General features: G+C 35.8%; 1 protein-coding gene across 1 annotated transcript in view; it reads right to left on the reverse strand.

Annotated features, from left to right (window-relative positions):
• Nucleotides 1-13,738, reverse strand: part of LOC123245754 (methylcrotonoyl-CoA carboxylase beta chain, mitochondrial-like) — a 142,121-nt gene that overhangs the window by 17,748 nt on the left and 110,635 nt on the right. The window contains exons 2-3 of the mRNA XM_044674757.1: nucleotides 12,891-13,069; nucleotides 11,834-12,026 (exon numbers count right to left, since the gene is read on the reverse strand). Coding sequence (XP_044530692.1) covers nucleotides 11,834-12,026; nucleotides 12,891-13,069 — 372 coding nt within the window. The remainder of the gene's footprint in view (nucleotides 1-11,833; nucleotides 12,027-12,890; nucleotides 13,070-13,738) is intronic.

Genomic DNA, 13,738 nt, shown 5'->3' on the forward strand with positions numbered 1-13,738 from the left:
GGCAAATGCATTAGTCCAGAGACAGGTCCTTGCTGGCACAGCTGTGCCAGGCTTAGGGTATTGAACACAAACAGCAGGGAGGTGGTTGGAGGAGAAATGCAGTGAGGGAAACCTAGATGCAGCAAAAACGCTCCATTTTGACTCCCCCCACACCCCTTCTCAGGATACATCAAGTTGTCCTGGCTTAATCCCATCAATAGAACAGATAAGAAGTCTTCAGAGGGCAGGGAAGCTCCAACACCCCTCCCCCATAGACTGCACTGAAAATGGCTGAAATTGCATCTTTAGCATTTACTACCAGCTGGGGAAGATCTAGCCTCAGAGCCCACTAACTAATTAGTCAACAGAGCAAAGAAGAAGCCCTTCCAGGACTGAATAGCCCAAACCCACAGATCAAGTAAATCAGGGGTCAGCAACTATGGCTCTTGAGCCATATCTGGCTCCACCTTTGTGTTATTGTTATTACCGGGCAGCTGTGTGGCTCAGTGTATTGAGAGCCAGGCCTAGAAATGGGAAGTCTTGGGTTCAAATCTGGCCTCAGACACTTCCTAGCTGTGTGACCCTAGGCAAATCACTTACCCCCCATTGCCTAACCCTTACCACTCTTCTTCCTTGGGAGTCAATACATAAGGAAGGTAAGGGCTTAAAAAAATTGTTATTACCAGCAGGACAGCTAGAGGAACTATACTTAGAGGGAACAGTGACAAACTGTATAGGATGAAATGTCAAGCTATATACATGTATGTATAAATATATATAAAACTAGAGGTTAAAAAAAGAGGATAATATTAAGAGAAATGGGAAAAGAGCCAAAATGGGATAAACTTGTATTTCATAAAGAAGCTCATGATGTAAGAGAGGAAGAAGACCAATACACTAGAAAGGTAAAGAGGTCAGAGACAGGAAATACTTAAGTCATACATACATACATTGGAATTGACTCAAAGAGGGAAGAACAATCTGACCTATTGGGGCAGAGAATTGATTTGTACCCTATAGAGAAGTAGAAGGATAACAAATGGACTGGTGGGGAGGGAAGCAATACTAGGGAGGGAGAGGGTGGGGGGTAACTCAAAAAGAAGATAAAGGTAAATAAGAGGAAAATAAAAAGGGAGGGGGAGAAAGGGAAGGAAAATCAGGGTGGGGATTAGGGGGACTGATTAAACACAAAATACTTATATAGAAGAAAATAGTGAAAGAAGAAAGGGTAGGACAAGGAGAGGAAAACAAAATGTCAGGAAATACATGGCTGGTAATAATAACTCTGAATGTTAATGGGATAAACTCACTCATAAAATGGAAGAAAATAGCAGAATGGATTAGAAACCAAAATCCTACCATATGTTATCTACGAGAAACACACATGAGGCAGGTAGACATATATAGAGTAAAAATGAAAGGATGGAGAAAAATCTGTTGGGCTTCAAATGAGAAAAAGAAGGCAGGGGTTGCCATCATGATCTCTGACAGAGCCAAAGTAAAAATAGATCTAGTAAAAAAAGATAAGGAAGGTAATTACATCGTGATAAAAAGCAGTATAGACAATGAGGAAATATCAGTACTCAACACGTATGCACCAAATGGTATAGCATCCAAATTTATAAAGGAGAAATTGGGGAAGATTAAGGAGAAAATATATAATAAAACTATACTAGTGGGAGACCTGAACCTTCCTCTATCAGATCTAGAGAAATCAAACCAAAAAAGAAATAAGAAAGAGGTAAGAGAAGTGAACTAAATCTTAGAAAAATTGGAGTTAATAGATATGTGGAGAAAAATAAATAGGGATAAAAAGGAATACACCTTCTTTTCAGCAGCACATGGCACATTCACAAAGATTGACCATGTACTAGGGCATAAAAACATGGCAAACAAATGCAAAAAAGCAGAAATAATAAATGCAGTCTTTCCAGATCATAATGCAATAAAAATTGTTATTAGCAAGGGTACATGGAGAGGCAAACCAAATACTAATTGGAAATTAAATAATATGATGCTCCAAAATCAGTTAGTTAAAGAACAAATCATAGAAACAATTCATAATTTCATTGAAGAGAATGACAACGATGAGACTTCTTACCAAAACCTATGGGATGCAGCCAAAGCAGTACTAAGGAGGAAATTTATATCCTTGAGTGCATATATTAACAAATCAGTGAGGGAAGAGGTCAATGAATTGGGTATGCAAATTAAAAAACTAGAAAGTGAACAAATTAAAAATCCCCAGATGAAAACTAAATTAAAAATAGCAAAAATTAAAGAATTTAATAAAATTGAAAGTAAAAGAACTATTGAATTAGTAAATAAGACTAGAAGCAGGTATTTTGAAAAAAACAAATAAAATAAAATAGACTGGTGTACTGGTAAATCTAATTAAAAAAGGAAACAAGAAAACCAAATTAAAAGTATCAAAGATGAAAAGGGAGACCTCACCTCAAATGAAGAGGAAATCAAGGCAATCATTAAAAACTATTTTGCACAATTATATGGCAATAAATATAGCAATCTAGGTGATATGAATGAATGTTTACAAAAATATAAATTGCCTAGATTAATAGCAGAAGAAATAGAATATTTAAATAATCCCATATCAGAAAAAGAAATTGAACAAGCCATCAAAGAACTCCCTAAGAAAAAAATCCCCAGAGCCTGATGGATTCACAAGTGAATTCTATCAAACATTCAAAGAACAACTAATCCCAAATACTATACAAATTATTTGACATAATAAGCAAAGGAGTCCTACCAAAATCCTTTTATGACACAAATATGGTACTGATTCCAAAGCCAGGCAGACCAAAAACGGAGAAAGAAAACTACAGACCAATCTCCCTAATGAACATAGATGCAAAAAGCTGAAATAGAATACTAGCAAAAAGACTTCAGCAAGTGATTGTGAGGGTTATTCATTATGATCAGGTAGGATTTATACCAGGAATGCAAGGATGGTTCAACATCAGGAAAACCATCCACATAATCGACCACATTGACAAGCAAACCAACAAAAACCACATGATTATCTCAATAGATGCAGAAAAAGCCTTTCGCAAAATACAACACCCATTCCTATTGAAAACCCTGGAAAGTATAGGAATAGAAGGACCTTTCCTAAAAATAATAAATAGTATATATCTAAAACCATCAATAAGCATCATATGCAATGGGAATAAATTAGAAGCCTTCCCAATAAATCAGGCATGAAACAATTAGGTCCAATATCACCTCTGTTATTTAACATTGTACTAGAAACACTAGCAATAGCAATTAGAGAAGAAAAAGAAACTGAAGGCTGATGAACAACGAGGAGACCAAGGTATCACTCTTTGCAGATGATATGATGGTCTACTTGAAGAATCCCAGAGAATAAAGTAAAAAGTTAATGGAAATAATCAACAACTTTAACAAAGCTGCAGGATACAAAATAGACCCATATAAATCATTAGCATTTCTATATATATCCAGTACATACCAGTGGCAAGAGTTAGAAAGAGAAATGCCATTTAAAATCACCCCAGACAAAATAAGATACTTAGGAATCTGTCTGCCAACATACACAGGAATTATATGAACACAACTATGAAACACTTTCCATACAATTAAAACTAGATCTAAATAATTGGAAAAACATCAATTGCTCATGGGTAGGATCCGCTAACATGATAAAAATGGCCATCCTACCCAAATTAATCTATTTATTTAGTGCCATACCTATCAAACTACCAAAAACTTTAATGAAGTTTATTTGGAAGAACAAAAGATCAAGAATATCAAGGGAAATAATGGAAAAAATGTGAAGGAAGGAGGCCTAGCAGTACCAGATTTTAAACTGTACTATAAAGCAGTGGTCATCAAAACAATATGGCATTGGATAAGAGACAGAAGGGAGGATCAGTAGAATAGACTTGGGGAAAGTGACTTCATCAAGACAGTCTATGATAAACCCAAAGAACCCAGCTTTGGGGACAGAAATCCACTACTTGACAAAAACTGCTGGGAAAATTGGAAAGCAATATGGGAGAGATTAGGTTTAGATCAACATCTCACACCCTACACCAAGATAAATTCATAATGGGTGAATGACTTGAATATAAAGAAAGAAACTATAAGCAAATTAGGTGAACACAGAATAGTATGTTTGTCAGATCTTCAGGAAAGGAAAGATTTTAAGACCAAGCAAGTCAGAAAAAATTACAAAATGTACAATAAATAATTTTGATTATATTAAATTAAAAAGGGTTTGTACAAATAAAACCAATGCCACAAAAATTAGAAGGGAAGCAACAAATTGGGGAAGAAGTCTTTATAACAAAAACCTCTTACAAAGGTCTAATTACTGTATTGCAAATAGGGTGCATGTCAGCCCTGCAAAGCCTTACTGGAGGGTTTCTGACAGTTGGAAAAGGGTTTAGAATTCTGAGGTTGGTCAGTTGACCCTGGGGACTCGTGGAGAGTAGAAGGGTCAACTGGGCTCTGTTCTTTAGACTGAAAACCTGGCCTATATTCTGCAGCTTTTCTCTTAAAATTTGTTAGTTTAACTATTTCTTTTGGATCTCCCTAACCTCCCTTATTCCCAATCATCATTTTCCCTTCCTAAATTTCTTGGAGTTTTGAAAGGAGGGTGGATCTGAGGTTTAGCTTTCAAACTTGCAAGACATAGTTTCCCCGTAGTCAAATAGGGCTTATCCTTGTTACAAATTATCTCTTGAATCATTGTATCCAACTTCCTAATCCTATAGGCTACAAAACCCTTTGGGGGTGAGTTAGGCAGGTCCTATCTCAGTCTCACATTCCTGTCTCCCTCCCCACCTGAAGCTTTCCCTAGGCGGCTGTTAGAGTTACCTTGTATCCCTCCATCCCTTCCAATCAACCCTAAAAATCAAACACTGTTTGTCATTTAATCAAACCTTTGGCTAGTTCATTAGTTGATTAATAAGAGAGGGAGAAGGGGAGAAAGGAATAACATTGTTCCTGTGTCATGAAGAGAATTGGAGGTGCCCCTTTTGGAGGAAGTGAGATCTCAATACTTCCTCTGAACTCTTCCTTGGAGAACCTGAGAAACTGACTAGAAGCCCTCTAGCCAGTTTCAAGCCATTCTTGGCTGGCCCCAACCTTTGTCTGTAGAAGGGCCCTTCCTGCCTGGAGGGCTCAGTCTGTTTCCCTTCAGTGTCTCTGTCTCAAACCTGTGTCCCAGTCTGTGTCTCTCAGGCTGTAGCTGTCTGCCCTTGCAACTCTTTATACCTCCGTGTTTATGTTCCCTAAACTCAGCCATTCCCTTACTTCTCCTACCACCTCAATTTACCTCTATTATTGTATCCTTCTTATCTATTTACTGTCTTAGGGATCCACAAACCCCTATCCACAGTGCCAACCATCCATGCCTTCTTTTAAATACAATTCTATTAGCCCTCCAAGCACATTAAGGACCTTCATCTAGATCTCCTGATATTGGGGAGATAACAATTGAGTACATCTTATATGAGGACAGAATCTTAGATCTAGATCTTGGAGGAACCTTGAAGATCATTTTCTCTGACTCCCTCATTTTAAATATGAGGAAACAGAGACCCAGAAGGTTGTGACTTGCCACAGGTCACACAGAAAGTAAGCACCAGAGGTGGGATTTGAATCTAGGTCTTCTGTCTCCAGAGTCTGAGATCTTTCCATTATGTACCAACTCAACTCTATCATCATCATCATCATCATCATCATCATCATCATCATCATCTTTATCCTTAACATTTGCCTAGAGCTTTATGGTTTGAAAAAATGTTACAACATCATCTTATTTTATCCTCATAAGAACCCTGGAAGGGAAATGCTATTTTATAAGTGGAAACAGAGAGAGGTAAAGTGTCAGCCCAGTGTCAAGGCTGGATTTTAACTCAGGTTGTCTGTCTTAGCCTCAGGTCCAGAACTCTACCCCATTCTTTATTCTGACCATGGATTTTTTGGATGACAAGCTTTTCTGATGTTTTTCCAGTATAATTCCTTGGATGTGATATGTCTCAATATGCTCCCACCTGCCAAGTGTTTGTCCATTGCCCTTTGGGTAAGTGTCACCTTGCATTCTTCAGAGACTGTACAGTTTCATGATTCTCATCCAAACAACATTACCAGGTTCATGGTGTCAGGAAGGATGTAGGTTTTCATTTCAGAAAGGAATTTGCTTCAAAGGAGTATTTTAAATGTGCTCAAAGGACTGGGTTGTGACACCACCCTTTGCCAGTGGGTGTCACCATCTACCACAAGATTGACAATGTCCTAAAAAATTCCTTAACTTTAAAGCTTCACATAATAAATGTATGTCTACGTATGTGTATATATATATATATATGTTGTCTTTTTATATGTATATATGCATGTATGTATGTGTAGCTAGCCATCTTGTCAATTCTAAAAATGTAGAGTTTCTATTAAAATATCATAGTAACCCATAAAACAGAAAAATTAAAAATATCCCTCAATCCTGTGCATCTAGCCCTCTTCTGTTCCTGCCATGATAGTGGCAGAAGGGTGGTAGGAAGAGGGACAAAGAATACTAACTTATGGAGCTAGGAATTGATCCAGCCATTCTAGAAAGCAAGTTGGAGCTGTACCATCGAAAAAAATCACAATGAACCTCAACTTGAATCTTGTTGCTCTGAAAGTGCTATTCATTCATATAGTACTACTAGCCAGAGAAGATGGAATGATTTTAATTTTGATTTTGCAGTTATAAACAAAACCTGAAGAAAGAAGGCAGTCAGGGGTGGAGCCAAGATGATGGCTTAGTAGCAGCAAAAGCTGAAACCACTCTGAAAATCCTTCCAAACCAATCTTTTAAAAGTGCCTCAAAATGACAGGAGTCAAAAACCAACAACAAGACATACAATGAGGGTGCTCTCCTGCTGAATACAACTTGAAAAGTAAGCAGAGAGAGCAGATTTTCATGGGATAAGTGGGAACCAGAAACAAAAGCAAACAGAGAAGTCCTGGCCAAACATCCCCCCCATCTACTGCACCACTTTCTAATCCTGGGCATTCAAGATCCTGGGACCCTGTCTATACCAATAATAGAACGCCCCATATCCCAGACCCACCCCTTAAAGTTCCAGGTTCTGGCACCACCCCACAGTGAGGCCCAAAAGTCCATAGCACTTGGTCTTTTTAAGTCCGTGCTATGGTGAAGACCTAGTCCCAGGGCAAAATAGCTCACAGGAAGCCATAAACAGAGAGATAGAATCAGCAGCTTTCAGAATTCTCAGTCCACAGACCAAAAAAAAGATGGGAAAATGAGAAAATAGCAGAAGAAAAACTAGCCCTGAAAAATTTCTATGGAGACAAAGAATGAAACATAGAGTCAATAGGGGATGGTGAGATCCAAGCAACCATGTGCCAAACTGCAAAGAAAAATAAAAATTGGTCTCAAGTGCTGGAAGAATTCCAAAAGGAATTTAAAAATCAAATAAGACAGGTCAAAGAAAAATGAGGAAAAGAAATGAAAGTATTGCAAAAAGAAAATAACAGCTTATAAAGCAAAAGTAGTCAACCAGAAAAAGAGGCATAAAAATACAATGAAGAAAAGAGGTTTTTTAAAAAGCAGAACTAACAAACTGGAAAAGAGCCAAAAAAATCCAGTGAAGAAAACAGTTCCATGAAAAGAAGAATAGAATCAAATGGAAGAGAAGGATCAAAAGGTCATGGAATTCAAAAATTAGAATTGGGCAAATAGAAGCTAATGACTTCATGAGATATCAAGAAACAATAAAACAAAATGAAAAGAATGAAAAAAGAAAATATGAAATATCTCATTAAAAATAAATTAACTCAAAAATAAATCCAGGAGAGACAATCAAAGAATTATTGGAACACCTGAAAGTCATGATTTTAAAAAATCCCTAGACATCTCATTACAAGAAACTGCCCTGACATTTTTAACAAGGGGGTAAAATAGAAATCGAAGGAATCCACAAATCACCTCCTGCAATAAATCCTCAAATGACAACTCCCAGGATTGCTATAGTCAAGTTTAAGAACTCCCAGGCCAAGGAGAAAATACTGTAAGCAGCCAAAAAACTACAGTTCAAATATTATGGAGCCCTAGTGAGGATTACACAAAGTTAATTAGAAACTAAACAGTCTAATTCTTCAAAACAGGTGGGTCAAAAAACAAATCATTGAAACAATCACGGATTTCATTGAAGAGAATGACAATGAGGAGATAACATATCAAAATGAATGGGATATAGCCAAAGTAGTACTCAGGGGAAAATTTATATCCCTGAATGCTTATATCAGTAAAATGGGAGAGGGAGGGAAGGCAGATCAATGAATTGGGCATACAACTAAAAATACTAGAAAAAGAAAAATTAAAAATCCCCAATTAAAGACTAAACACTAGAAAACAGAAGAATAAAAAGGCCTTTTCTTTTTAAAAAATAGTATTTAAAACTATCAGTAAGCATCATCTTCAATAGGGATAAGTTAGAAGCTTTCCCAATGAGATCAGGAGTGAAGCAAGGATGCCCATCATCACCATTATTATTTAATATTGTACTAGAAATTCTAGCTTTGTCAATTAGAGAAGAGAAAGAAATTGAAGAAATTAAAGTAGGCAATAATGAAACTAAAATATCACTCTGCAGATGATATGATGGTTTACTTAGAGAATCCTATAAAATCAACTAATAATAATAACTTTATCAAAGTTGCAGGATACAAAATAAACCCTCATAAATCATCAGCATTTCTATATATTTCCAACAAAGTCCAATAGCAAGAGATTAGAAAGATAAATTCAATTTAAAATCACTCTTGACTATTTGCCAAAACAAATGCAAGAATTATATGAACACTTTTCTTACAAAGTTAGATCTAAACAATTGGAAAAACATTAATTGCTCATGGGTAGATATAGCTAATATAATAAAAACTACAATCCTACCTAACTTACTTATTCAGTGTCATATTAATCAAATTACCAAGAAAACTATTTTATAGAACTAGAAAAAATAATAAAATTCCCCTGGAAGAACAAAAGAGCAAGAATATCAAGGAAATTAATGAAAAAAATGTGAAAGATGGTGGTTCTAGTAGTAGCAGACCTTAAATTGTTTAATAAAGCAGTAATCATCAAAACAATAAGATGCTGGCTAAGAAATAGAAGGGTGGATCAAATCTGGTCTCAGATACTCCCTGGCTGTATGACCTGAAGTAAGTCACTAAACCCTGGTTGTATGATTCCTTATCATTCTTCTGCCTTGGAACCAATGCACAGTATTGATTCTAAAATGAAATATAAGGACTTTTTAAAAGAAAACATCATTGGATGCAGTATATATCAGCAGAGGGCTTATTAGACTCATAAGATACTTTCTAAATTCTTTTTTAAGATTGAACCCTTCCTAATTAAAGGGATTGAGCCCAATAGCTTTTATTTATTTTTAACTCAAATCTCTTATTTTATTTTTTTATTTTTTACCAATTACATATATTAAATTTCCACATAAGTTTTCCAAAGTTAGATGACTAAATTTATCTCCCTCCCTCCCTCCATCTCCTCTTCCTGGAGCTGGCAAGCAATTCAATCTGAGTTATAAATGTATTATCACGCAAAATACATTTCCATATTGTTCATTTTTGTAAGTATCTTATAAAACCAAACCCCCAAAACATAAATCCAAATAAACAAGTGAAAAATCATAGGCTTTCGTCTATATTCTGACTTCAACAGGCTTTCTCTGGCAGTGGATAGATTCTTTATGATAAGTCCCTCAGAACTGCCCTGGATCATTACACTGTTGTTAGTAGCTAAATCTATCACATTTGATTGTTCACAATATTACTGTCATTATGTACAATGTCCTCCTGGTTCTGCTTATTTCACTCTGCATTAATTCATGTAAGTCTTTCCAGTTCCTTCTAAAAATCATCCTGTTCATCATTTCTTACAGCATGATAATATTCCTTCCCCATCATATACCACCATTTGTTCAGTCATTCCCCAATTGATGGACATCCCCTTAATTTCCAATATTTTGCTTTTACTAAAAGAGCAAATATAAATATTTTTGCACAAGTAGGTCCTTTCCCTCCTTTTTTATCTCTTTGGGATACAGACCTAATAGTGGTATTACTGGATCAAAAGGTATGAATTGTTTTATAACCCTTTAGGCATAATTCCAAAAGGGCCTCCAGTTCACAATTCCACCAACAATGCATTAGTGTTCCAATTTTGCCACATTCCCTCCAACATTTATCACTTTTCTTTGCTGTAATATTGGCCAATCTGATAGGTGTGAGATGATACCCCAGAGTTGTTTTCATTTGCATTTCTCTAATCAAGAGTAATTTAGAACATTTTTATATGATTGTTGATAATTTTGATTTCTCCATCTGAAAACTGCCTATTCATATCCTTTCAGCATTTGCCAACTGGAGAATGACTGATTCTCATAAATTTGACTTAGTTCTTTATATATTTGATAAATGAGGCCTTTATAGAGAAATTTGTTATGAAAATTTTTTCCCAGTTTGTTTCCCTTTTAATTTTGTTTACATTGTTTTTGTTTGTACAACATCTTTTTAATTGAATATAGTTAAAATCATTTATTTTAAATCTTGTTGTTCTCTATGTAGTGTTCTCTATGTCTTGTTCAACATAAATTCTTCCCTTTCCATATATCTGACGTATGGACTATTCTATGTCCCCCTAATTTACTTATAACATCACCCTTTGTGTCTAAATCATATATCCATTTTGACCTTGTCTTGGTAAATGGTGTGAGATATTGATCTATTCCTAATTTTTGCATACAGTATTCCAGTTTTCCCAATAGTTTTTGTCAAATAGAGAGTTCTTATCCTAAAAAGCTGGGATTTGGGGGATTATCAAATACTAGATTGCTGAGGTCATTCACACTTGATCTGTTCCATTGATCCACCCTTCTATTTCTTAGCCAGTACCAGATTATTTTGATGATTTCTAATATAGTTGCTTTCTAGTACAATTTGAAATCTGGTATTGCTATGCCACCATCCTTCATTTTTTTTTCACTAATCACCTTGATGTTCTTGATCTTTTGTTTTTCAAGATGAACTTTGTTAATATTTTTTCTGCCTCCATAAAATAATTCTTTGGTAGTTTGGTTGGTATGGTTATGAATAAGTAAATTAAGTAGAACTGTCCTGTGTTTTTATATTAGCTCTGCCTATCCATGAACAATTTATGTTTTTCCAGTTGTTTAGATTGAACTTTATTTGTGTGAAAAGTGTTTTGTAATTGTATTCATATAATTCCTGGGTTTGTCTTGGCAAATAGATTCCCAAATTCTATACTACTAGAGTGATTTTAAATTGAATTTCTCTTTTTAATCTCTTGCTATTGGACTTTGTTGGAAATATATAGAAATGCTGATGATTTATGTGAGTTTATTTTGTATCCTGCAACTTTGTTAAAGTTATTAATTATTTCAACTAGTTTTAAGTTGATTCTTTTAGTATACCATCATATCATCTGCAAAGAGTGATAGCTTAGTTTCTTTATTGCTTACTTTAACTCCTTCAATTTCTTTTTCTTCTCTTATTGCTAACGCTTACATTTCTAGTACAATATTAAAAAATAGAGGTGATAATGAGCATCTTTGCTTCACCCCTGATCTTACTGGGAAGACTTCTAACTTATCCCCATTGCAGGTGATACTTGCTGATAGTTTTAGACAAACATTGCTTATTATTTTAAGGAAAGGTCCTTTTATTCCTATGCTGTCCAGTGTTATTATAGGAATGGGTATTGCAGTTTGTCAAAGGCATTTTCTCCCAATAGTTTTTAAAATAGAGGCCTTCCTTGGCTTACCAGTTTCACATCTAGGCTACATTCATAATTCTGTGGGGCCAGTGCCTTCAGCTCTTCTGGGCTGTACAAGGGGTCATCGTATGCCACAGGCTCTTTGGAGGGCTGACCACATGTAAGGGTCATCACAATATGCCTAGTCCGTTCATAGGCTTCTTCCTCAGTAGATGTAATATAATCAACTCCACCACTGACTCTAAAAGGAAAAGAGGTTAAGGACAGATGGAAAATCACATTTCAACATATCAAAAATAAGCAATTGGAAAAACCAAAGTTATCAATTATACATCAGTGTTTTCATGGCTCTGGGTTTTCAAACATGTGATTTCTTGTTCAAATATCCTAGGCTGGAAATCATTTGTGATCCACAGCTGGAAGGGACCTCAAGGTCATCTGGCCTTCTCATTTTACATATGAAGAAATTGAAGCCCAACAAGAGGAAATGATTTGCCCAAGGTCACACAGATAGCATACCCTCCCATGAATTATCCACAAGGGTCTTTCCACTCAGTGTTCCAGGGCTTTGATTCTAAATCTCTTGATATTCTGTTAGGCAGTCATCTAGCAGATGGGCATGCCTACTATGGGCAAACCACTGACTAAGCATTTTGGGGTACAAAGGAAAAAAAATGAAGCATACTCCCTGCCCTCAGGGAACTTATATTCTCCTGGGAGAATGAACCTGTGTACCAGATCAACAAAAACCAAGAACACAAGTAATAATCTTAAGAGTCATACATTATTCACAAACAAAAATATGGAGAAAGACCTTGTGGAAGATCATGAGATCAAAGCTGTAGAGCTAGAAGGAACATGGACAGTTACCCAGGCCAATCTCCTCCATCTATAGGTAAGGAAACTGAGGTGACTTGTTCTAGGTTACACAGGTAGTGTCTGAGGCAAAATTTCTTGCTCCTTCTGGGTCCAAGACCAGCACTCTATCTGCTCCAGTAAGGAGGTATATGAGGGCAATGAAAGGAGATACTATTGAATACGACTGGGGAAAATCAGATGGGATCCCAATCTGTGGAGGGCTGAGAGACCAATACTTTGTCCCTACCGAGAATGGAGAGTGGCTCCTCCTAGTTCTTCCACAGAAATGTTTTCTCCTGTAGCAGCTTTTACCAGAGGAGGTCCAGCAATAAACATGGAGCCAATTTTGTCTATTATTATTGATTCATCTGCTATGCTGGGAATATAGGTAGCTCCTGCAATGCAAGAACCACATACCACTGCCACCTAGAGAGAATGTGAGATTTAAATATCTAACAATTTTCAACTGTTGAGACCTCTATTAACTCTCTCTCTCCTAAGGAGCCATTTTAACATATAGTTTGTGAACCAATAATCAAGTTAGAGAAATCACTGGATTCTAAAGTATTCATTCTAGAAAAGGAAAGTCTTCCTTTTTAAATTTTTTTCTTTTTCCTTATTCAAGATATTTTATTTTCCCAATCACATGCAATAACAATTTTCCATATATGTTTCCAAAATAAAAAGATTCAAACTGTCTCCCTCCCTCCTTTCCCTCATTGCCCTCCTTGCCCCAGAGATGGTAAGCAATTTGATCTGGGAAATATATGCATTATCATGCAAAACATATTTCTGTTATTCATTGTTTTAAAAAATACCCATATAAAATCCAAATCCCAAAATAAAAACATAAACTAATGTGGAAAAAATAGTATGCTTTGATTTGATCTGCATTCTGACTCTAATGCTTCTTTCTCTGGAGGTGAATAGTATTCTTTGGTATAAGTCCTTCAGAATTGTAAAGTTTTCCTAAGACCTCAATTATATCAACACTTTGATCAGGTCTTTTGAATAGCCACTGTGAAAAATGTAAAGTTTGAAATATTTTAGATAGATAGATAGATAGATAGATAGATAGATAGATAGATAGACAGA

The sequence above is a fragment of the Gracilinanus agilis genome, chromosome 4 (assembly GCF_016433145.1).
Source record: "Gracilinanus agilis isolate LMUSP501 chromosome 4, AgileGrace, whole genome shotgun sequence".
Taxonomy (NCBI): Eukaryota; Metazoa; Chordata; class Mammalia; order Didelphimorphia; family Didelphidae; genus Gracilinanus; species Gracilinanus agilis.